This window comes from Oncorhynchus nerka, linkage group LG3 (genome assembly GCF_034236695.1).
Source record: "Oncorhynchus nerka isolate Pitt River linkage group LG3, Oner_Uvic_2.0, whole genome shotgun sequence".
Lineage (NCBI taxonomy): Eukaryota > Metazoa > Chordata > Actinopteri > Salmoniformes > Salmonidae > Oncorhynchus > Oncorhynchus nerka.
Genome location: NC_088398.1, coordinates 15293693 through 15319645, shown reverse-complemented (window position 1 = coordinate 15319645; position 25953 = coordinate 15293693). Strand labels below are relative to the sequence as shown.

Here is a 25953-nt window from a genome sequence, read left to right as displayed (position 1 = left end):
GCCTGTCATTCATTCTATTGCACCGACAATATACAGTTCCACTTCACTTTCCTTTCTTTTTCAAAGATTCCACTGTGTTTTCCACTGTTGTTCACCTTCCCAGTTCCTGTGTTCCTGGCTGGTTGGTAACACTGTGTTACATACACTCCAATTGTACATATATTATGTGATATATGTTATAAACAGTCATGACTGTTGGGATCATATGCTGATAGCACTAGTCATGACTGCTTATAACATCTGTTATGTCATTGTTATGACAGTGTTATGGAGCACTTATGTGACAGAGGGTGCATGGAAGGTGTAACCTAATATGATTTACTCAGGGAAAAGGGCAGAAGAGGGACAGTGAGAGCAGGTTGATATTGTTTAAGGCTCCACATACTTTGCCAGTAGGTCCATAAGGTATCCCGGGGTGCTGGGGTCGGGCCTCAGAGGTGGGCCCATGACGAACTTGGCAGCGTGGGCCCAGTCTTTGTGCCAGCAGTGGGTGCCATCTGTACCCAGTCCTGCTGCTATGGGCTCTCCAAACACCACACGGCCTGTTGTGGCAAAAACATCCCAAAAACATGCACACAGAACACCATCCATGTCATGTTGAGCCTCTCTCTCACTCTCTCTGTCTCTGTCTGTCTCTCTCTCTCATTCTCTCTCACTCTCTCTGTCTCTGTCATTCTTTCCCACCTACAGTTCCTCCCAGCAGGCATTGTCAGGCCCCCCTCACCATTTCTGCGTGCGTTGGACACCACCTTAGCGGCAGACTTGCTCATGACGTGGACAACATAGAGCGGGCAGTTGACAGCGTGGGCGATAGTGATGGCTCTCTGGGTGGCTTCAGCCTCCACCTCCTCAGGACGACACAACTCATGACCCTCCGGACCTGTGATGCCCAGGGACAGCATCTTCTTAGCCCCCTGCCAAGTGAGAGAAGGTCAGTTTAAAAAATGCCCCCTAAATGGCAGATAAAATAAAAACTGCCTGTGTGACTCAGATAAACTTTTGTTACAAAAGGTTATACAAGCATGAGCAGATTAGCATATAATATTACACCATGACGCAAACAGGTTTTCCTCAGCTAGTGTTGAGGGAGGAAGCTGACATGTTACATGCTTTTTGCAAACAGACAATGGTTTTATTACGAATACTACTCTATGGAAGTTTAGTTGCTAATCGTTTACATCAAAGTTATCTGTAAACTCACTCTAAACATGCTCACAATAAATGTATCTCCTGAATATTTTGTCACCACAAACAGACTACAGATTGGTCATCTGCTGCCCTCTAGTGGTTATTCTGCAGACCTCACCTTGGAAAAGAAAGTTAACAATCCAGAGCTGGAACATTTCAACCTGAATCAAACCGAACTAGGTGTTGATCCTTGGACTTTTTGTGTAACTGATATTGTATTGAGTGAACACTGCTTTGAGTATAATTTCAGGTTAACACCGACCCACCTGTTCAGCTAAAACAGAGGACAGTTACTGTAATGAACCTTGCCCCTTCAGACATTGACAAGGAACAAACAAAATAAGAGTTAAGTAATAAGTCAAATAGTTTCCCCCTTAGTTAATCATTTATTGTGCTCTTTGCTTCCACATTGCAGCAACATAAAAACATTCTCAGCAACATAACTTCATTTTCAAATGCGCGAAAGAATGAATGCCATAGAGGGGTAAAATGATCAATTATAAAATGATCAGCAATGAAAGCTATGAACTGTAATTCCAGTATCATGAGATTGCAAAACATGACACTGCAAAACAAGTTTGGTTTGGTTTCCCGTACCTCATATGGAGGAATGAAATGAGCTACTGTTCATGTGCCTTTATGTAGGCTATGACACGTAAATGGTACTCTTATACTCATATATGAATGACATGACCAAATGACCGCCGATGATAAGGGTATGTTGGCCGTGTTCTAGGAAGCACCTTGATGACACACATGATAAGGTACATGAGATGAATGGAGGGAACGAGATAGATAAAGATGAAGAAGACTGTGTGTCTGTTTGCTGTGGGTTTCGTAATACCAGCATGTATAGTAATAACATGTGTGATATGTTACTGTCAGACATTATGTGATTTGACATCCCATAGTTATGTTGGTGCTGCAATAGAATCAATGTGTGGGCACCTTATTTACCAACATGGGCAAAGAATCTCAAAGACTCAAAGACACAACTAGATATCAATAGTGATCCACATCTGTGAAGATTTGAAAACAATGTTAACTAGTTCAAGCACATACTGTGTGCTGCATAGATAGATGAACATATAGGTACTCTACTAATCTCAGAGGAAACATTTCTTACCAGTACCTTAGCCCACATTAGGTATTTCACACACTCATGGGACAAAGTATTTTATAACCAACGGTCAAATCTTACATCACCAAGAGTAGAACTTCATCATCTAGACTAGGATTGGATAGAGTTAGTTTTACATGGCTTGGATAGGGTTACTTTTACATGGCTTGGATAGGGTTAGTTTTACATGGCTTGGATAGGGTTAGTTTTACATGGCTTGGATAGGGTTACTTTTACATGGCTTGGATAGGGTTACTTTTACATGGCTTGGATAGGGTTAGTTTTACATGGCTTGGATAAGGTTAGTTTTACATGGCTTGGATAGGGTTAGTTTTACATGGTTTGGATAGGGTTACTTTTACATGGCTTGGATAGGGTTAGTTTTACATGGCTTGGATAGGGTTACTTTTACATGGCTTGGATAGGGTTAGTTTTACATGGCTTGGATAGGGTTAGTTTTACATGGCTTGGATAAGGTTAGTTTTACATGGCTTGGATAAGGTTAGTTTTACATGGCTTGGATAGGGTTAGTTTTACATGGTTTGGATAGGGTTACTTTTACATGGCTTGGAGTTTTAGCTTGGATGGTTACTTTTACATGGCTTGGATAGGGTTAGTTTTACATGGCTTGGATAGGGTTAGTTTTACATGGCTTGGATAGGGTTAGTTTTACATGGCTTGGATAGGGTTAGTTTTACATGGCTTGGATAGGGTTAGTTTTACATGGCTTGGATAGGGTTAGTTTTACATGGCTTGGATAGGGTTAGTTTTACATGGCTTGGATAGGGTTAGTTTTACATGGCTTGGATAGGGTTAGTTTTACATGGCTTGGATAAGGTTAGTTTTTACATGGCTTTTTACATGGCTTGGATAGGATTAGTTTTACATGGCTTGGATAGGGTTAGTTTTACATGGCTTGGATAGGGTTAGTTTTACATGGCTTGGATAGGGTTAGTTTTACATGGTTTGGATAGGGTTAGTTTTACATGGCTTGGATAAGGTTAGTTTTACATGGCTTGGATAGGATTAGTTTTACATGGCTTGGATAGGGTTAGTTTTACATGGCTTGGATAGGGTTAGTTTTACATGGCTTGGATAGGGTTAGTTTTACATGGCTTGGATAGGGTTAGTTTTACATGGCTTGGATAGGGTTACTTTTACATGGCTTGGATAGGGTTAGTTTTACATGGCTTGGAGGGTTAGTTTTACATGACTTTAGTTTTACATGGCTTTGATAGGTTAGTTTTACATGGCTTGGATAGGGTTAGTTTTACATGGCTTGGATAGGGTTAGTTTTACAGGTTAGTTTTACATGCTTGGATAGGGTTACTTTTACATGGCTTGGATAGGGTTAGTTTTACATGGCTTGGATAGGGTTACTTTTACATGACTTGGATAGGGTTAGTTTTACATGACTTGGATAGGTTAGTTTTACATGACTTTGATAGGGTTAGTTTTACATGACTTGGATAGGGTTAGTTTTACATGACTTGGATAAGGTTAGTTTTACATGACTTGGATGAGGTTAGTTTTACATGGCTTGGATGAGGTTAGTTTTACATGACTTGGATGAGGTTAGTTTTACATGGCTTGGATGAGGTTAGTTTTACATGGCTTGGATAGGTTAGGTTATGTTTTACATGGCTTGGATAGGTTAGTTTTACATGGCTTTAGGGTTAGTTTTACATGGTTAGTTTTACATGGCTTGGATAGGGTTTTACATGGCTTGGATAGGGTTACTTTTACATGGCTTGGATAAGGTTAGTTTTACATGGCTTGGATAGGGTTACTTTTACATGGCTTGGATAGGGTTAGTTTTACATGGCTTGGATAGGGTTAGTTTTACATGGCTTGGATAGGGTTAGTTTTACATGGCTTGGATAGGGTTAGTTTTACATGGCTTGGATAGGGTTAGTTTTACATGGCTTGGATAGGGTTAGTTTTACATGGCTTGGATAGGGTTAGTTTTACATGGCTTGGATAGGGTTAGTTTTACATGGCTTGGATAGGGTTAGTTTTACATGGCTTGGATAGGGTTAGTTTTACATGGCTTGGATAGGTTAGTTTTACATGGCTTGGATAGGGTTAGTTTTACATGGCTTGGATAGGGTTAGTTTTACATGGCTTGGATAGGGTTAGTTTTACATGGCTTGGATAGGGTTAGTTTTACATGGCTTGGATAGGGTTAGTTTTACATGGCTTGGATAGGGTTAGTTTTACATGGCTTGGATAGGATTAGTTTTACATGGCTTGGATAGGGTTAGTTTTACATGGCTTGGATAGGGTTAGTTTTACATGGCTTGGATAGGGTTAGTTTTACATGGCTTGGATAGGGTTACTTTTACATGGCTTGGATAGGGTTACTTTTACATGGCTTGGATAGGGTTAGTTTTACATGACTTGGATAGGGTTAGTTTTACATGACTTGGATAGGGTTTTACATGGCTTTGATAGGGTTAGTTTTACATGACTTGGATAGGGTTAGTTTTACATGGCTTGGATAGGGTTAGTTTTACATGGCTTGGATGAGGTTAGTTTTACATGACTTGGATAAGGTTAGTTTTACATGGCTTGGATAGGGTTAGTTTTACATGGCTTGGATAGGGTTAGTTTTACATGGCTTGGATAGGGTTAGTTTTACATGGCTTGGATAGGGTTAGTTTTACATGGTTTGGATAGGGTTAGTTTTACATGGCTTGGATAGGGTTAGTTTTACATGGCTTGGATAGGGTTACTTTTACATGGCTTGGATAGGGTTAGTTTTTGCTTGGATAGGGTTAGTTTTACATGACTTGGATAGGGTTAGTTTTACATGGCTTGGATAGGGTTAGTTTTACATGGCTTGGATAGGGTTAGTTTTACATGGCTTGGATAGGGTTAGTTTTACATGGCTTTGATAGGGTTAGTTTTACATGGCTTGGATAGGGTTAGTTTTACCTGGCTTGGATAGGGTTAGTTTTACCTGGCTTGGATAGGGTTAGTTTTACATGGCTTGGATAGGATTAGTTTTGCGTGTAAGGGAATAATCCCTGAAATGGACAAAAATGAATGGGAACTTATTTCCACCGTATGAAACATATACACGATGTTGCAAATGTCATATTTTGTCCATTTCAGGCATTCCTGTAGGTTCATGCTCTACAACATCCGCAGAGTACGACCCTGCCTCACACAGGAAGCGGCGCAGGTCCTAATCCAGGCACTTGTCATCTCCCGTCTGGATTACTGCAACTCGCTGTTGGCTGGGCTCCCTGCCTGTGCCATTAAACCCCTATGACTCATCCAGAACGCCGCAGCCCGTCTGGTGTTCAACCTTCCCAAGTTCTCTCACGTCACCCCGCTCCTCCGCTCTCTCCACTGGCTTCCAGTTGAAGCTCGCATCCGCTACAAGACCATGGTGCTTGCCTACGGAGCTGTGAGGGGAACGGCACCTCAGTACCTCCAGGCTCTGATCAGGCCCTACACCCACACAAGGGCACTGCGTTCATCCACCTCTGGCCTGCTCGCCTCCCTACCACTGAGGAAGTACAGTTCCCGCTCAGCCCAGTCAAAACTGTTCGCTGCTCTGGCCCCCCAATGGTGGACCAAACTCCCTCACGACGCCAGGACAGCGGAGTCAATCACCACCTTCCGGAGACACCTGAAACCCCACCTCTTTAAGGAATACCTAGGATAGGATAAAGTAATCCTTCTCACCCCCCTTAAAAGATTTAGATGCACTATTGTAAAGTGGCTGTTCCACTGGATGTCATAAGGTGAATGCACCAATTTGTAAGTCGCTCTGGATAAGAGCGTCTGCTAAATGACTTAAATGTAAATGTAAATGTAAATGTATATCAAAACACCTTTCGGGTGAATTTAATCACTTCCGGTTGCTCCAGGAAGCTTAGAATCGACACAGGTAGACCTCATATTGGCCTGATGGATTGTCATCGAAGGCAGGTTCATAAGGTATTCATAACCCACATAGGCTACAGGTTGAATTTAGGGGAGCAGACAATGTATTCCTATGGGTGAGATGAAAAAACCCTGTTTTCACTGTTAAGGGTTAATGCCACACGGTCAAGGTTAGGCTTGCACAGATCGGGAGGAGCTTTTTTAAATTTTACTTTTGTTTCAGCTTTATTTAACCAGGTAGGCTAGTTGAGAACAAGTTTTCATTTGCAACTGCGACCTGGCCAAGATAAAGCATAGCAGTGTGAACAGAAAACAACACAGAGTTACACATAGAGTAAACAATAAACAATAAACAAGTCAATAACATAGTAGAAAAAAAATCATCTATATACATTGTGTGCAAAAGGCATGAGGAGGTAGGCAATAAATAGGCCATTACAATTTAGCAGATTAACACTGGAGTGATAAATGATCAGATGAACATGTGCAGGTAGAGATACTGGTGTGCAAAAGAGCAGAAAAGTAAATAAAATAAAAACAATATGGGGATGAGGTAGGTAAATTGGGTGGGCTATATACCGATGGACTATGTACAGCTGCAGTGATCGGGTAGCTGCTCAGATAGCAGATGTTTAAAGTTGGTGAGGGAGATAAAAGTCTCCAACTTCAGAGATTTTTGCAATTCGTTCCAGTCGCAGGCAGCAGAGAACTGGAAGGAAAGGCGGCCAAATGAGGTTTTGGCTTTAGGGATTATCAGTGAGATACACCTGCTGGAGCGTGTGCTACGGGTGGGTGTTGCCATCGTGACCAGTGAACTGAGATAAGGCGGAGCTTTACCTAGCATAGACTTGTAGATGACCTGGAGCCAGTGGGTCTGGCGACGAACATGTAGCGAGTGCCAGCCGACTAGAGCATACAGGTCGCAGTGGTGGGTGGTATAAGGTGCTTTAGTAACAAAACGGATGGCACTGTGATAAACTGCATCCAGTTTGCTGAGTAGAGTATTGGAAGCTATTTTGTAGATGACATCGCCGAAGTCGAGGATCGGTAGGATAGTCAGTTTTACTTGGGTAAGTTTTGCGGCGTAAGTGAAGGAGGCTTTGTTGCGAAATAGAAAGCCGACTCTAGATTTCATTTTGGATTGGAGATGTTTGATATGAGTCTGGAAGGAGAGTTTGCAGTCTAGCCAGACACCTAGGTACTTATAGATGTCCACATATTCTAGGTCGGAACCATCCAGGGTGGTGATGCTAGTCGGGCGTGCGGGTGCAGGCAGCGAACAGTTCAAAAGCATGCATTTGGTTTTACTGGCGTTTAAGAGCAGTTGGAGGCCACGGAAGGAGTGTTGTATGGCATTGAAGCTCGTTTGGAGGTTAGATAGCACAGTGTCCAAGAAAGGGCCAGAAGTATACAGAATGGTGTCATCTGCGTAGAGGTGGATCAGGGAATCGCCCGCAGCAAGAGCAACATCATTGAACCCTGTGGCACCCCCATAGAGACTGCCAGAGGACCGGACAACATGCCCTCCGATTTGACACACTGAACTCTGTCTGCAAAGTAGTTGGTGAACCAGGCAAGGCAGTCATTAGAAAAACCGAGGCTACTGAGTCTGCCGATAAGAATATGGTGATTAACAAAGTCGAAAGCCTTGGCCAGGTCGATGAAGACGGCTGCACAGTACTGTCTTTTATCGATGGCGGTTATGATATCATTTAGTACCTTGAGTGTGGCTGAGGTGCACCCGTGACCGGCTCGGAAACCGGATTGCACAGCGGAGAAGGTACGGTGTGATTCAAGATGGTCAGTGATCTGTTTGTTGACTTGGCTTCCGAAGACCTTAGATAGGCAGGGCAGGATGGATATAGGTCTGTAACAGTTTGGGTCCAGGGTGTCTCTCCCTATGAAGAGGGGGATGACCGTGGCAGCTTTCCAATCCTTGGGGATCTCAGATGATACGAAGGAGAGGTTGGACAGGCTGGTAATAGGGGTTGTGACAATAGCGGCGGACAGTTTCAGAAATAGAGGGTCCAGATTGTCAAGCCCAGCTGATTTGTATGGGCCCAGGTTTTGCAGCTCTTTCAGAACATCTGCTATCTGTATTTGGGTAAAAGAGAAGCTGGGGAGGCGTGGGCGAGTAGCTGAAGGGGGGGCAGAGCTGTTGGCCGAGGTTGGAGCAGCCGGGAGGAAGGCATGGCCAGCCGTTGAGAAATGCTTGTTGAAGTTTTCGATTATCACGGATTTATCGGTGGTGACCGTGTTACCTAGCCTCAGTGCAGTGGGCAGCTGGGAGGAGGTGCTCTTGTTCTCCATGGACTTTACCGTGTCCCAGAACTTTTTGGAGTTAGCTACAGGATGCAAATTTCTGCTTGAAAAAGTTGGCCTTTGCTTTCCTGACTGACTGCGTATATTGGTTCCTGACTTCCCTGAACAGTTGCATATCGCGGGGACTATTCGATGCTATTGCAGTCCGCCACGGGATGTTTTTGTACTGGTCGAGGGCAGTCAGGTCTGGAGTGAACCAAGGGCTATATCTGTTCTTAGTTCTGCATTTTTTGAACGGAGCATGCTTGCCTAAGATGGTGAGGAAGTTACTTTTAAAGAATGACCAGGCATCCTCAACTGACGGGATGAGGTCAATATCCTTCCAGGATACCCGGGCCAGGTCGGTTAGAAAGGCCTGCTCGCAGAAGTGTTTTAGGGACCGCGGACCTGTAGCGGATTCAGGCAATGAGGCAGTGATCACTGAGATCCTGATTGAAGACAGCAGAGGTGTATTTAGAGGGCAAGTTGGTCAGGATAATGTCAATTAGGGTGCCCGTGTTTACGGATTTAGGGTTGTACCTGGTGGGTTCCTTGATGATTTGTGTGAGATTGAGGGCATCTAGCTTAGATTGTAGGACTGCCGGGGTGTTAAGCATATCCCAGTTTAGGTCACCTAACAGAACAAAATCTGAAGCTACATGGGGGGCGATAAATTCACAGATGGTGTCCAAGGCACAGCTGGGAGCTGAGGGGGGTCGGTAGCAGGCGGCAACAGTGAGAGACTTATTTCTGGAGAGATTCATTTTAAAATTAGAAGTTCGAACTGTTTGGGCATAGACCTGGAAAGTATAACAGAACTTTGCAGGCTATCTCTGCAGTAGATTGCAACTCCTCCCCCTTTGGCAGTTCTATCTTGACGGAGTGTTATAGTTGGGTATGGAAATCTCAGATTTTTTGGTGGCCTTCCTAAGCCAGGATTCAGACACGGCAAAGACATCAGGGTTGGCAGAGTGTGCTAAAGCAGTGAGTAAAACAAACTTAGGGAGGAGGCTTCTGATGTTGACATTCATGAAACCAAGGCTTTTCGATCACAGAAGTCAACAAATGAGGGTGCCTGGAGACATGCAGGGCCTGGGTTTAACTCCACATCACCGGAGGAACAGAGGAGGAGTAGGATGAGGGTGCGGCTAAAGGCTATCAAAATTGGTCGCCTAGAGCGTTGGGGACAAGGAATTAAAGGAGCAGATTTATGGGCGTGGTAGAATATATTCAGGGCAGAATGTGCAGACAGGGGTATGGTGGGGTGCGGGTACAGCGGAGGTAAGCCCAGGCACTGGGTGATGATAAGAGAGGTTGTATCTCTGGACATGCTGGTTATAATGGGTGAGGTCACCGCATGTGTGGGAGGTGGGACAAAGGAGGTATCAGAGGTGTGAGGAGTGGAACTAGGGGCTCCATTGTAAACTAAAACAATGATAACTAACCTGAACAATAGTATACAAGGCATATTGATAATTGAGAGAGACATACAGTAAGGCATAAAGTAATCGCAGGTCTTGATTGGGAGAGCTTGCTAAAACAACAGGTGAGACTACAACAGCTAGTCAGCTAACACAACAACAGCAGGTAAAATGCCGATGACTAGGCAGAGAGGGTTGGATTAACTACACACAGAGCCTGAGTTCGCGGCTGGTGCTGACAGATAAAACATAAATAAACAGAATGGAGTACCGTGATTAATGGACAGTCCAGCAGGCATCAGCTATGTAGCCAAGTGATCACAGTGTCATAGTGTCCAGGGGGCAGCAGTAGATGGAACAGGGAAGCCGCCACCACGCTAGCACGCGGGCGACACAGCGTTTAAAGTAAGTAGCCCGGGGGTGGTAGGGGGGTCTGGGGTGGTGCGGCGGGGGGGCCGTGTCGGCCGTGTCGACAGAGAATCCAAGTCAGATGGCAAAAGAGGTATTGTATAATTTAGTTTGCTAGCAGGCAGATGTGCCTGGCTCACGGCTAACTGGTGCTAGCTTCGTGGCAGTGGCGTTAGCCAAGGTCCAGAGTTTACAGCAAGGATCCAGTGGAGTATTGGGTTCTAGCCGTGTATGAGTGGGGTTCGGGTGAACAGCTGAGTAGGTGGGGAGGTGGGCCTCAGGGATTCGGTACTGGGTGCAAGCTAGCTGTGAAGATCAGAAGTAGTGGTCCAGGGATTACGGCAGGAATCCGGCGTTGTTGTGGAGAGACAGTTCGATACTGGTAGACTGGCGAGTATTATCCAGGCTAAAAACAGGGCTGGCTGTGCAGAAGGTAAAAGCCGCTAGCAGTGGCTAACAATGACTAAACAGCTTGTAGCTAATTAGCTGGTTAGCTTCTGGAGGTTCTTGAATGTGTTCTAAAATTAAAAATAATAGTGATTCCGTATCATGGGTGAGGCAGGTTACCGGAAGGTATGGGTCCAGTGAGTGGTTGGGCTGGCTGGGGACACGGCGATTCAGACAGTTAGCAGGCCTGTGCTAACAAGCTAACAGTTAGTAGGACAGGGCTAAACAAGCTAGCAGTTAGTATACCGGGGCAGGCTAGCAGTTAGCAGGCCGGGTTAGCAAGCAAGCAGATAGCAGGGGCTAGAAAGTTAGCCTTTGGGGGACGTCGCGATGGGGTTAAGTCTGTTTTTGCCTCTTCATGCGGTGACGTCGATAGACCGGTCGTGGAATTAGTAGGGTTCCAAGTAGCTCTAGGTAGCTAGCAGGCCTAGCTGGTTAGCATAATGGGCCTACAGCGGGGCCTGTTGGAGTCCTCGGGCAGATTATGTCGGTATTCCAGTCGTAGGGGATCTGCGGGGTTCCATGCCCTGTACCGGCTGTAGAAGGGGTCTGGATATTGTAGCCCAGGAGTATGCTTCGGTGGTAGCACAGGAGCTCTGGCCAGGCTAGCTTCAAGCTAAGTGGATGGAAACACTAGCCAGGAGAGGTCAACCGGGCTTGCAGTTAGCTAGTTGTGAAGATCCAGATGAAAATGTTCAGTTTGCGGTGGGAATCCTTGGATAAAAATAATAGGTCCGTTACGCTCTGATCACGTTGTTCGAATTGGTGAGAGCTATTCGAGCTGAAGGTTAGCTGAACACCGCTGGCAATGGTTTGCTGACTGATAGCTGGTAGTTAGCTGGCTAGCTTCAGTTGAGGGATTCTAGATCCAAAGTAAATATAGATACTTTAGAAGAAAAAAATGCAGATCCACGCTACATTGGGTGAGGCGGGTTGCAGGATAGTTTTTAGATGTTGAGGTTTAGCAAAATATTTTAAAAGATATGCGAAGAAAAATATGTAAAAAACAATATATACAAGGGACACGACAGGACAAAGACGTCTGACTGCTACGCCATCTTGGAACATTCCTGTGGTTGAATTGTCCTTCTAACCCTAACGGTTCCACCGCTGTCCCCCAAAAGTACCTGAAATTTAGGACCAGGCTTCATTATGGGCCTACTTTTTTTCACGGTCGCTGCACTCAGGGTGAGCTACGGTCATCTCGTTGAACTCGGCACGGCCTAGAGATTATGGTGATGACATTTTTAGTGTTGATTTCAGTCTGTCATTTTGGTGATGGTTCATCACTGTTTAACCTCTTAAGTCGACCCTCTACTTTTTTGAACATTCTGTTAAAAATCGCGCAACAATTCAGCGCCCTGCTACTCATGCCAGGAATATAGTATATGCATTTGCTTAGTCTGTGTGGATAGAAAACACTCAGACGTTTAAAAAACTGGTTAAATCACTGCTGTGGCTTTACCAGAACGGCATTTACATCGAAAAGCACAGGAAAAACTGATCACTGAAAATGGGAAAATATATCCATGCGCTACTTGATCCCATTGATAAAGGTGAACCACAATTAATTGACTGAGGTTGCAGTACCTACAGCTTCCACACGGTGTCTAGAGTCTTGTCATTTCCCTTCGAGTTTTTTCTTGGTCAAACACATGCAGGACACCGTATCTAATCCGGTCTAGGACCGGATATTTTCGTTGAGTTTCTAGCCGGACATTTTTCCAGACGGACAGCTAATGATCTTTACATCGCCTCCTGATGAATTTTATCGCTATTAACGTTTACTAATACCTAAAGTTGCATTACAAACGTATTTGAAGTGTTTTGTGAAAGTTTATCGTCGACTTTTTGAATTTTAAAAAATGACGTTACGTTTTGAAACAATGTTTTTTTCGTTTATCACACAGTCTACATATAACGATATCTAGGCTTTATATGGACCGATTTAATCGAAATAAAGACCCAAATAGTGTTTATGGGACATCTAGGAGTGCCAACAAAGAAGATGGTGAAAGGTAATGAATGTTTTCTATTTTATTGTGCGGTTTGTGTAATGCCGAAATGCTAATTATTTTGTTTACGTCCCCTGTGGGTCTTTTGGGGTGTTGCATGCTATCAGATAATAGCTTCTCATGCTTTCGCCGAAAAGCATTTTAAAAATCTGACTTGTTGCCTGGATTCACAACGAGTGTAGCTTTAATTCGATACCCTGCATGTGTATTTTAATGAACTTTTGAGTTTTAACTAATACTATTAGCATTTAGCGTAGTGCATTTGCATTTCCAGAGCTCTAGTTGGGACGCAAGCGTCCCGAGTAGAAGCAACAGGTTAAACATATTGCAAATGTACAAAAGTCTGCCAGCAAGTCAGCATCCATCAGTCAATTAGATATCATTCTGACACCAAACTGATATCATCTGATACCAAACCCACTTTTTCCAACTCGAATAGAAGCCAACTATCACATATTTCAGAGCAGGCCCATAATTCACAGCGCCTTCATTTTAAACCTTAATAATAATATTAAACACATGTTCTAGCTGCGGGTCCAGTTCTGACATTATGTGTAGGCCTATGTGAGGCGACCCTGGATCCAAGTTTTGGCTCGATAGGTCATTCGGTGCCCAATCAATTACCTTACTTGGTGCTGAAAATCCACTTTTTCCGGGCATTGCTACGGGATCCTTGAATGAGCTATCAGACAGAAACGTTGGGGTCCATTTCTATGGGCCGAGGCGGTTTCAATGCACCTAAACTTGTGACTCTGGAACTTTTCTAAATGTCGTCATTTTCGTGATGGTCAAAATGAATTGAAGTTATTGCAAATGTACGAGGCTGTTTCTTGGTCTGAGAACCTTCTAGAGCCACATAACTCACCAAACACTATTGACTTGAGCTCAAGAAGAGGTTTCTAAAGTTTCAGAACTCTAGGTCTGACGGTTCTTTGATAGTTAGAATGAAGGTAACTATTGCAGGCTCTGTGTGTCTGCAAGTCCCACACTGTGTCACTTCGTCCTTGCGTCCTTGCTGTGTGTGTGTGTGTGTGTGTGTGTGTGTGTGTGTGTGTGTGTGTGTGTGTGTGTGTATGAGTTTTTCTTGGAAATCTGATGGAAGACATGACTGATTTACAGTTCATGAGGGTTCCCTAATCACACATATGATGTTTTGGTAAGATCTGACCTTTTTAACCCTTCGAAACTGCCTCTATGATCCCAATTTAAGGCACTTCCAGTTGACACAGGAAGCTGAAAGTGAAAAACATATCCTCCTTGGGGTAGGCTCTTACAGAATTTTGAGTTTTACGTCTTTACGTTAATAATTTACTCATTTACAGAGGGTTGAATGAGTGTGTGTGAATTCAGAAAATCACAGAAATCTCACAGAGCTCTGAAACCCACCTTAACGGATTCATCTGAACACGCCGCAACTGGATCTGTAACTTTTTTGGGGAAAAAACACATTTCTTTGAGCATCACCAATTGTACGTTGTACAATTTCTCTTAAATTCCGATATATAAATGGCTGGTCCTTTTTTTCCTGACACCGTAGGTTCATGTACTTTGAAGTGAAGTGATCAAATTAGAGCTCTATTTTTGTTTTTGACCTTTAATCCCAGGAAAATGGCCTTAACTCAAAAAGCGTTGAGGCCTCGACACCATCTTGTTTCTGGGCTAACTACCCATTATGCCAAACCTATGCTCACCAAGTTTCGTCTTTGAAGTCTTTTCCGTTTAGGAGAAATGGCCATGTCGTGATTGGTTATGTTTTGTACATTTGCAATAAGATTACATTCGCCATCTGGTGGAATTTACCGGGACAGCGGAAAAATTGCCAAAATTTGAAAAATGTATAACATGGAATGTCCAAGAGACTTTGTTCGATGACTTCCCGGAAGATCTGGCCCCGGTGCACGGCCCACCGCCGTCTGCGAATTTTAGAAACATTCGCGGATGTCTAGTAAGGGACCGTACATTTGCAATATGGAGTTTCTCATCGATCATACAGCAAATACCTAAAAGTGCCTTTCATGTATGGCATGGATATGGTTAGTTTTGCATGGTTTGGACAGGGTAAGTTTTACATTGCTTGGACAGAGTTAGTTTTACATGGCTTGAATAGGGTTAGTTTTGCATGGCTTGGTTGGGGTTAGTTTTACATGGATTGGATAGGGTTTGTTTTACATGGCTTGCATAGGGTTAGTTTTACATGGATTGGATAGGGTTTGTTTTACATGGCTTGGATTGTGTATGTTTTACATGGCTTGGATAGGGTTAGTTTTAAATGGCTTGGATAAGGTTAGTTTTACATGGCTTGGATAGGGTTACTTTTACATGGCTTGGATAGGGTTACTTTTACATGGCTTGGATAAGGTTAGTTTTACATGGCTTGGATAGGGTTAGTTTTACCTGGCTTGGATAGGGTTACTTTTACATGGCTTGGATAAGGTTAGTTTTAAATGGCTTGGATAAGGTTAGTTTTACATGGCTTGGATAAGGTTAGTTTTACATGGCTTGGATAGGATTAGTTTTACATGGCTTGGATAAGGTTAGTTTTACATGGCTTGGAAAAGGTTAGTTTTACATGGCTTGGATAGGGTTAGTTTTACATGGCTTGGATAGGGTTAGTTTTACATGGCTTGGATAAGGTTAGTTTTACATGGCTTGGATAGGGTTAGTTTTACATGGCTTGGATAGGGTTACTTTTACATGGCTTGGATAGGGTTAGTTTTACCTGGCTTGGATAGGGTTACTTTTACATGGCTTGGATAAGGTTAGTTTTACATTGCTTGGATAGGGTTAGTTTTACATGGCTTGGATAGGGTTACTTTTACATGACTTGGATAAGGTTAGTTTTACGTGGCTTGGATAGGGTTAGTTTTACGTGGCTTGGATAGGGTTAGTTTTACATGGCTTGGATAGGGTTACTTTTACATGACTTGGATAAGGTTAGTTTTACGTGGCTTGGATAGGGTTAGTTTTACGTGGCTTGGATAGGGTTAGTTTTACATGGCTTGGATAGAGTTAGTTTTACATGGCTTGGATAGGGTTAGTTTTACATGGCTTGGATAGGGTTAGTTTTACATGGCTTGGATAGGGTTAGTTTTACATGGCTTGGATAGGGTTAGTTTTACATGGCTTGGATAGGGTTAGTTTTACATGGCTTGGATAGGGTTAGTTTTACATGGCTTGGATAAGGTTAGTTTTACATGGCTTGGATAGGGTTCATTTGCATGGCTTGGATAGGGTTAGTTTTACATGGTTTGGATAGGATTAGTTTTACATGGATTGGATAAGGTTAGTTTTAAATGGCTTGGATAAGGTTAGTTTTACATGGCTTGGATAAGGTTAGTTTTACATGGCTTGGATAGGATTAGTTTTACATGGCTTGGATAAGGTTAGTTTTACATGGCTTGGAAAAGGTTAGTTTTACATGGCTTGGATAGGGTTACTTTTACATGGCTTGGATAGGGTTAGTTTTACATGGCTTGGATAGGGTTAGTTTTACATGGCTTGGATAGGGTTACTTTTACATGGCTTGGATAGGGTTAGTTTTACCTGGCTTGGATTGGGTTACTTTTACATGGCTTGGATAGGGTTACTTTTACATGGCTTGGATAAGGTTAGTTTTACATGGCTTGGATAGGGTTAGTTTTACATGGCTTGGATAGGGTTACTTTTACATGGCTTGGATAGGGTTAGTTTTACCTGGCTTGGATTGGGTTACTTTTACATGGCTTGGATAAGGTTAGTTTTAAATGGCTTGGATAAGGTTAGTTTTACATGGCTTGGATAAGGTTAGTTTTACATGGCTTGGATAGGATTAGTTTTACATGGCTTGGATAAGGTTAGTTTTACATGGCTTGGAAAAGGTTAGTTTTACATGGCTTGGATAGGGTTAGTTTTACATGGCTTGGATAGGGTTACTTTTACATGGCTTGGATAGGGTTAGTTTTACATGGCTTTGATAAGGTTAGTTTTACATGGCTTGGATAGGGTTACTTTTACATGGCTTGGATAAGGTTAGTTTTACATGGCTTGGATAGGGTTAGTTTTACATGGCTTGGATAGGGTTAGTTTTACATGGCTTGGATAGGGTTACTTTTACATGGCTTTGATAAGGTTAGTTTTACATGGCTTGGATAGGGTTATGGCTTGGATTTACATGGCTTTTTGGATAGGGTTAGTTTTACATGGCTTGGATAGGGTTACTTTTACATGGCTTGGATAAGGTTAGTTTTACATGGCTTGGATAGGGTTAGTTTTACATGGCTTGGATAGGGTTAGTTTTACATGGCTTGGATAGGGTTAGTTTTACCTGGCTTGGATAGGATTAGTTTTACATGGCTTGGATAGGGTTAGTTTTACCTGGCTTGGATAGGGTTACTTTTACATGGCTTGGATAAGGTTAGTTTTACATTGCTTGGATAGGGTTAGTTTTACATGGCTTGGATAGGGTTAGTTTTACATGACTTGGATAAGGTTAGTTTTACATGGCTTGGATAGGGTTAGTTTTACATGGCTTGGATAGGGTTAGTTTTACATGGCTTGGATAGAGTTAGTTTTACATGGCTTGGATAGGGTTAGTTTTACATGGCTTGGATAGGGTTAGTTTTACATGGCTTGGATAGGGTTAGTTTTACATGGCTTGGATAGGGTTCGATTTGCCTGGCTTGTGTATCTTTAGTCTAGTCTTCTATTAGGCTACATCAGGTTTAAATATTAACCTAAACCTAAGCGGACAGTTAATAGGAACTCGTGACCCTTTAAAAATAATGTATTCACCAACAGTTGTTTAGTTAACCTTTGTTCTGTCCTGGTTCATGGGATATTGGATTGGTACATTGTTACCCACAACATTTACATTTACATTTAAGTCATTTAGCAGACGCTCTTATCCAGAGCGACTTACAAATTGGTGCATTCACCTTATGACATCCAGTGGAGCAGCCACTTTACAATAGTGCATCTAAATCTTTTAAGGGGGGTGAGAAGGATTACTTTATCCTATCCTAGGTATTCCTTAAAGAGGTGGGGTTTCAGGTGTCTCCGGAAGGTGGTGATTGACTCCGCTGTCCTGGCGTCGTGAGGGAGTTTGTTCCACCATTGGGGGGCCAGAGCAGCGAACAGTTTTGACTGGGCTGAGCGGGAACTGTACTTCCTCAGTGGTAGGGAGGCGAGCAGGCCAGAGGTGGATGAACGCAGTGCCCTTGTTTGGGTGTAGGGCAAGGTTCCATGGTCCCTTTTTAACACACCCATAGTCTTTTCTCGGGTGCGACAGAACAGAAATTCAACAGAAGCGGTAATGTACTAAACGACCAGTAGAAGAGTATTGTGATTATGGTGACCCAGATGGCAATTACCGGATTGTTTGCTGCACCATTTTTACGATTTCAAATGGTCCCACTTAAATTGATCAGGGCACATCTCACCACACCTACTTAACGGTAGCAAACTTACCTCAAATGCTGTTGATGAAGGGTGTGTACCATTTGGAGGCAATGTGTGGTTCAATACAAACCATTACACAACGTCGCAGAAGTTGAAGTAGACTGAACAAAGCCCTGGTTTGAGCCATATTGACTGTGTTGTGGTCAGAAATGTTTTGGAATACCTCTGCAATAAGGTCTCCATTCTCTGCGTGCACCTGGGCTATGGCTCCAATCTCTTTGCATTGGGAAAACGCAGCATACAGCTCATGGTCTTGAAGCATGAACACATCCTTGTATGCCATGAACATCTTGAAGGAGTTGACACCTTTCTCTTTGGCCAAAGTCTCCATTTCCTTTTTGACCTAGAATGGGTTTAGCAAAAAGCCATTTAGTTTAGCGTGCTTTTCTTTTCAATGCTGAGAGATAAGACTGTTAACATTTCTGTAAAAACCATGTATTGACATACTGTCCATCCCAGGTCTCCATGGAGTCTATTACCACATGCTATTTTCTGTTGGGATGTTATTTAAGCAATAAGGCCTGATGAGGTATATAGCCAATATACCACGGCTAAGGGCTGTTCTTACGCACAATGCAACGCGAAGTGCCTGGATACAGCCATTAGCCCCCTGAGGTGCCTTATTGCTATTATGAACTGTATACCAACCTAATTAGAGCAGTAAAAAGAAACGTTTTGTAATACCTGTGGTATATGGTCTGATATACCACAGCTGTCAGCCAATCAGCATTCAGGGCTCGAACCACTCAGTTTTTAATTAAAGTAGATTTTACAGAGGTTAAGGCTGGGATTTGTCGGATATGCACCTTTTAAAGGCAACATTCCCACATTGAAGGAGGCAGCATTCACCATAAACACATTTTTTGTCTCAAACGGAAATTACCTTTAAATGTCAACTGTGCTATAACGCTGATCGGCTTGAATCTACATTAACAGTGTCCCTCATTTTTAAAACAAGTCTGCTCTTTTATAAAATCCCTGTAGATTTGATGGCATCAGGCCAGAACAAACAAAGTTCTAAACCCTGCCCAATCTCACAAAGCATTCACAGATCAAGACAAAATAAATGAAACATTTCAGTCTGAGACAGGAATGTTTCATCATTTTTGTAAATATCTGCACAAATGTAACCCGTGGGATCTGAACCCCGGTCTCTCGCTTGGTAAAGCAATACATGGTGCAGGGAAAGCTACCTTGTCACACATGAGCATGAGTCTGATGTGCACTTTTTTTCAGGATAGAAAATAGATGATATATATAACAGGGGGCACTACCTTGTCGCTCCACCATGTGACTGCCACATGCAGGGAGTAGTCGCAGCAGACCTTGGCGTCAGCCGTGACCCTCCACCTATCATAGGCCTCCAGCAGAGACGTGCCTCTCTGGGGTATCACAAAGTCTAGGATCATGGTGGTCCCTCCTGCCAGGGCAGCCTGGGAACAGAGAGCAGGGTTCGGGTTTAGAGAGGGGGTTAGGGTTTAGGGGGTGGTATGAGGTATATCCAGTAGGGTGGTCCATCCTACCAGAGCAGCCTGCGTACAGAGAGCAGGGTTAGGGTTTAGAGAGGGGGTTAGGGTTTAGGGGGTGGTATGGGGTATATCCAGTAGGGTGGTCCCTCCTACCAGTGCAGCCTGGGTACAGAGAGCAGGGTTAGGGTATACTGTAGATAGGTTAGGGTTTAGAGAGGGGTGGATAGGGGGGGGGGGTTAGAGTGTAGTTCAGGATCATGATAGTGCCTCCTGCCAATTTCCAGGGCAGCCTGGATAAAAATACACAGAACAGGGTTTAGGTTCCATGGATAAAGATACACAGAACAGGGTTTAGGTTCCATGGATAAAGATACACAGAACAGGGTTTAGGTTCCATGGATAACGATACACAGAACAGGGTTTAGGTTCCATGGATAAAGATACACAGAATAGGGTTCAGGTTCCATGGATAAAGATACAGTTGAAGTCGGAAGTGTACATACACCTTAGCCAAATACATTTAAACTCAGTTTTTCACAATTCCTGACATTTAATCCTAGTAAAAATTCCCTGTTTTAGGTCAGTTAGGATCACCACTTTATTTTAAGAATGTGAAATGTCAGAATAATAGTAGTGAGAATGATTTATTTCAGCTTTTATTTCTTTCATCACATTCCCAGTGGGTCAGAAGTTTACATACACTCAATTAGTATTTGGTAGCATTGCCTTTAAATTGTTTCACTTGGGTCAAACATTTCAGGTAGCCTTCTACAAGCTTCCCACAATACGTTTGGTGAATTTTGGCCCATTCCTCCTGACAGAGCTGGTGTAACTGAGTCAGGTTTGTAGGCCTCCTTGTTCGCACATGCTATTTCAGTTCTGCCCACATATTTTCTATAGGATTGAGGTCAGGGCTTTGTGATGGCCACTCCAATACCTTGACTTTGTTGTCCTTAAGCCATTTTGCTACAACTTTGGAAGTATGCTTGGGGTCATTGTCCATTTGGAAGACCCATTTGCGACCAAGCTTTAACTTCCTGACTGATGTCTTGAGATGTTGCTTCAATATATCCATGTAAGTTTCCTCCCTCATGTTGCCATCTATTTTGTGAAGTGCATCAGTCCCTCCTGCAGCAACGCACCCCCACAACATGATGCTGCCACCCCTGTGCTTCACGGTTGGGATGGTGTGCTTTGGCTTGCAAGCCTCCCCCTTTTTCCTCCAAAGATAACGATGGTCATTATGGCCAAACAGTTCTATTTTAGTTTTATCAGACCAGAGGACATTTTTCCAAAAAGTACGGTCTTTGTCCCCATGTGCAGTTGCAAACCGTAGTCTGGATTTTTTTATGGCAGTTTTGGAGCAGTGGCTTCTTCCTTGCTGAGCTGCCTTTCAGGTTATATCGATAGAGGACTCGTTTTACTGTGGATATAGATATTTTTTTACCTGTTTCTCCAGCATCTTCACAAGGTCCTTTGCTGTTGTTCTGGGATTGATTTGCAATTTTCGCACCAAAGTATGTTCATCTCTAGGAGACAGAACACGTCTCCTTCCTGAGCAGTATGACAGCAGCGTGGTCCCATGGTGTTTATACTTGCGTACTATTGTTTGTACAGATGAATGTGGTACCTTTAGGCGTTTCTGAGGTCTTGGCTGATTTCTTTTGATTTGATGTCAAGCAAAGAGGCACTGAGTTTGAAGGTATGCCTTGAAATACATCCACAGGTATAACTTTATTTACAGTATCTGCAGCATCTACTGCACCTTACAATGCTTTTTTTGTTTAATATGTAAAGGTACAGTATGTTTTAAACTTCATTAAATGGGGTTTTATGCAGCCCACCTGTAATACAGAAAAGACATACGGTGCCTTCAGAAAGTTGTTGTTGTGTTACAGCCGGAATTTAAAATGGATTACATTTCGATTTTTACACACAATACCCCATAATATAAAAGTGGAATTATGTTTTTCAAAATGTTTACATATGAATTAAAATTGAATAGCTTAAATGTCTTGTTATGGCAATCCTAAATATGTTCAGGAGTAAAAATGTGCTTAAAAATTTGCCTGGACCTTCTGCACCCTCTCTGGATTACTGACCTCTGCCTGCCCTGACCCTGACCCTGAGACTGCCTGCCCTGACCCTGACCCTGAGACTGCCTGCCCTTACCCTGAGACTGCCTGCCCTGACCCTGAGACTGCCTGCCCTGACCCTGAGACTGCCTGCCCTGATCCTGACCCTGAGACTGCCTGCCCTGATCCTGACCCTGAGACTGCCTGCCCTGACCCTGACCCTGAGACTGCCTGCCCTGACCCTGAGACTGCCTGCCCTGACCCTGAGACTGCCTGCCCTGACCCTGAGACTGCCTGCCCTGATCCTGACCCTGAGACTGCCTGCCCTGACCCTGAGACTGCCTGCCCTGACCCTGAGACTACCTGCCCTGACCCTGAGACTGCCTGCCCTGACCCTGAGACTGCCTGCCCTGACCCTGAGACTGCCTGCCCTGACCCTGAGACTGCCTGCCCTGATCCTGACCCTGAGACTGCCTTCCCTGACCCTGAGACTGCCTTCCCTGACCCTGAGACTGCCTGCCCTGACCCTGAGACTACCTGCCCTGACCCTGAGACTGCCTGCCCTGACCCTGAGACTTCCTGCCCTGACCCTGAGACTGCCTGCCCTGACCCTGAGACTGCCTGCCCTGACCCTGAGACTGCCTGCCCTGACCGTGAGACTGCCTGCCCTGACCCTGAGACTGCCTGCCCTGACCGTGAGACTGCCTGCCCTGACCCTGATCCTGCCCTGACCCTGAGCCTGCCTGCCCTGACCCTGAGACTGCCTGCCCTGACCCTGATCCTGCCCTGACCCTGAGCCTGCCTGCCCTGACCCTCAGCCTGCCTGCCCTAACCCTGAGACTGCCTGCCCTGACCCTGATCCTGCCCTGACCCTGAGCCTGCCTGCCCTGACCCTGAGACTGCCTGCCCTAACCCTGAGACTGCCTGTCCTGACCCTGAGACTGCCTGCCCTGACCCTGAGACTGCCTGCCCTGACCCTAAGACTGCCTGCCCTGACCCTGAGACTGTCTGCCCTGACCGTGAGACTGCCTGCCCTGACCCTGAGACTGCCTGCCCTGACCGTGAGACTGCCTGCCCTGACCCTGAGACTGCCTGCCCTGACCCTGAGACTGCCTGCCTTGACCGTGAGACTGCCTGCCCTGACCCTGAGACTGCCTGCCCTGACCCTGAGACTGCCTGCCCTGACCCTGAGACTGCCTGCCCTGACCGTGAGACTGCCTGCCCTGACCCTGAGACTGCCTGCCCTGACCGTGAGACCGCCTGTCCTGACCCTGAGACTGCCTGCCCTGACCGTGAGACTGCCTGCCCTGACCCTGAGCCTGCCTGCCCTGACCGTGAGACTGCCTGCCCTGACCCTGAGACTGCCTGCCATTCTGGACCTTGCCTCACCTCACTGGATTACTGACCTCTGCCTGCCCTGACCCTGAGCCTGCCTGCCCTGACCCTGAGCCTGCCTGTTCTGACCCTGAGCCTGCCTGTCCTGACCCTGAGCCTGCCTGCCATTCTATACCTTGCCCCACCTCACTAGATTACTGACCTCTGCCTGCCCTGACCCTGAGCCTGCCCTGACCCTGAGCCTGCCTGCCCTGACCCTGAGCCTGCCTGCCCTGACCCTGAGACTGCCCTGACCCTGAGACTGCCTGCCCTGACCCTGAGACTGCCTGCCCGGACCCTGAGCCTGCACTGACCCTGAGCCTGCCTTGACCCTGAGACTGCCTGCCCTGACCTTGAGACTGCCTGCCGTTCTGGACCTTTTGCATCCTCTCTGGATTACAGACCTCTGCTTGACTTTGATCTGTCATTTGCTTGCCCCTCCATTAGAAGTACACTTTTGTTTCTTCGACACTGTCTGCATCTGGGTCGTACCTGAAACCTGATAGAGCCAATAAGTATTCAACCACTTTGTTATGACAAGCCTAAATAAGTTCAGGAATAAAAACATGCTAAACAAGTCACATAATAAGTTGCATGGATTCACTTTGTGTGTAATAATATTGTTTTACATGATTTTTTCATGATTACCTCATCTCTGTACCCCACACATACAATTATCTGTAAGGTCCCTCAGTCGAACACTGAATTTCAAACACAGATTCAACCACAAAGATTAGGGAGGTTTTCCAATGCCTTGCAAAGAAGGGCACCTATTGGTAGATGTGTAAAACATGCAGACATTGAATATCATTTTGAGCATGGTAAAGTTATTAATTACACTTTGGATAGTGTATCAATACACCCAATCACTACAAAGATACAGGCGTCCTTCCTAACTCAGTTGCCGGAGAGGAAGGAAACTGTTCAGGGATTTCACCATGAACAGTTACAGAGTTTAAAGGCTGAGATAGAAGAAAACTGAGGATGGATCAACAACATTGTAGTTACTCCACAATAGTAACCTAATTGACAGAGTGAAAAGAAGGTAGCTTATACTGGATAAAAAACAGTCCAAAACATGCACCCTGTTTGAAACCAGGCACTAAAGTAATACTGCTAAACTTGTGGCAAAGCAATTCACGTTTTGCCCTCAATACAAAATGTTATGTTTGGAGCAAATCCAATACAACATTTTCAAGCATAGTGGTGGCTGCATCATGTTATGAGTATGCTTGTAATCATTAAGAACTGGGGAGTTTTTCAGGATAAAGAACTAACTGAATGGAGCACAGGCAAGATCCTAGAGGAAAACCTGGTTCATTCTGCTTTCTACCAGACACTGGGAGATGAATTCACCTTTCAGCATGACAATAACCCAAAACGGTCAAATCTACACTGGAATTGCTTACCAAGCAGTCAGTGAACATTCCTGAGTTGCAGTTTTGACCTAAATCTACTTAAAGATCTATAGCAATACCTATAAATGGTTGTCTAGCAATGATTAACAACAAATTTGACAGAGCTTGAAGAATTTTGAAAAGACGAATGTGCAAATGTTGCCCTCTGTATGGATACTTTCTGAAGGAACTGTAATTATTTTTGTCAGATTTTACTTGTGCATTTTCCTGATGCAGTGAAATCAAGCAAACTCAATTAACCCAGAGCCTACACACAGTGCAACACAAAAGTATTCTCACCTTAGTTCCAATATGGAAATCATCTACTGCTTTGGTGCCCATAAATGCCAACTCCATGTGGGTATGGGTATCGATACCACCCGGTATCACCAGTTTATCTGTGGCATCTATAACGGTAACTCCAGCCGGGATTTGGAGGTTTAATCCGACTTCTTTAATTCTTCCGTCTTCAATGTAGACATCGCTGATAATGGAGCAATCCTCGTTCACAATTTTCCCTCCTTTTATAAGGATCCTGCTTTGGTTTAACATTGTTTCTTTCCCTTTTAGAAGCGCTGGGCATGGGTCTAGAATGTCACTTAGGTATGGGACACACTGGGCGTAGGTCTAGAATGTCACTTAGGTATGGGTTACACAACAAACAAATATTTCACAAGTAGACACACCTCTCACAAAAAGAGAAAGAGAAAAAAAGACATTGCCAGGAAGTAGCCTAGATTCCACACTATTTAGAAAACTTGACCAGACTTGCAGGGCCGTGGTCTCCAAGGACATTACTACTATAAAAAAATCACTCAATTTATCCAGATCACAGATGGCAAGCATGAGCAAGTTAAAATTGTCTGGTAGAAAGTGACAAAGAAATGAACTTGCAGTAGGCCTAAAGTGTGTTTCCATGAAGCTCCAGGGACCACTCATTTTATGTTGGGCGGTCGGCCCTTCCCACAAATAGGCAAATGATTAATGGATTGCTGACTTCTTGCTTTCCAACATTCCCAGGACATGAGGTTAGTCTGAGGTTACAGCCAGAGCCAGCCCTGTGCTTAAGCAACATAGGAGGTTGCCTAGGGCCTCATGCCGGCTGCTAGGAACTCAGCTGGGGTCTCAACTTACTGTTGAGAGTTAGAATAGTAGAATAGACAGGGTGGAAATTTGGTTGTGCATCAGCAGTTTTCCTCTTATGTCAGTCATCGACTGTCACGCAATTAGCACGTCAGCTAACATTTTTTAGATTGTTAAATTAGTCTACCCAGCAGCTATCTAAACTTGTAGATGACTGAATTACCGACCAGGCATGATGGGACCCTGATCTCCAGAGGGATCACATTGATATTGTTAGTTACTCTCACTCGGATATCAAATTAACATAAGTCATGGCAAAAGT

General features: G+C 44.3%; 1 protein-coding gene across 2 annotated transcripts in view; it reads right to left on the bottom strand.

The window, feature by feature from the left end:
• Positions 1 to 25463, bottom strand: part of dpys (dihydropyrimidinase) — a 48901-nt gene extending 23438 nt beyond the window's left edge. The window contains exons 1-5 of one of the 2 annotated variants that reach the window (XM_065008786.1): positions 24849 to 25463; positions 19508 to 19666; positions 18397 to 18576; positions 725 to 914; positions 386 to 542 (exon numbers count right to left, since the gene is read on the bottom strand). In XM_065008786.1, coding sequence (XP_064864858.1) covers positions 386 to 542; positions 725 to 914; positions 18397 to 18576; positions 19508 to 19666; positions 24849 to 25100 — 938 coding nt within the window. In that variant the 5' untranslated portion in view covers positions 25101 to 25463. The remainder of the gene's footprint in view (positions 1 to 385; positions 543 to 724; positions 915 to 18396; positions 18577 to 19507; positions 19667 to 24848) is intronic. The other variant, XM_065008792.1, reaches the window with a different exon arrangement.
• Between the last annotated feature and the right edge of the window lie 490 nt (positions 25464 to 25953).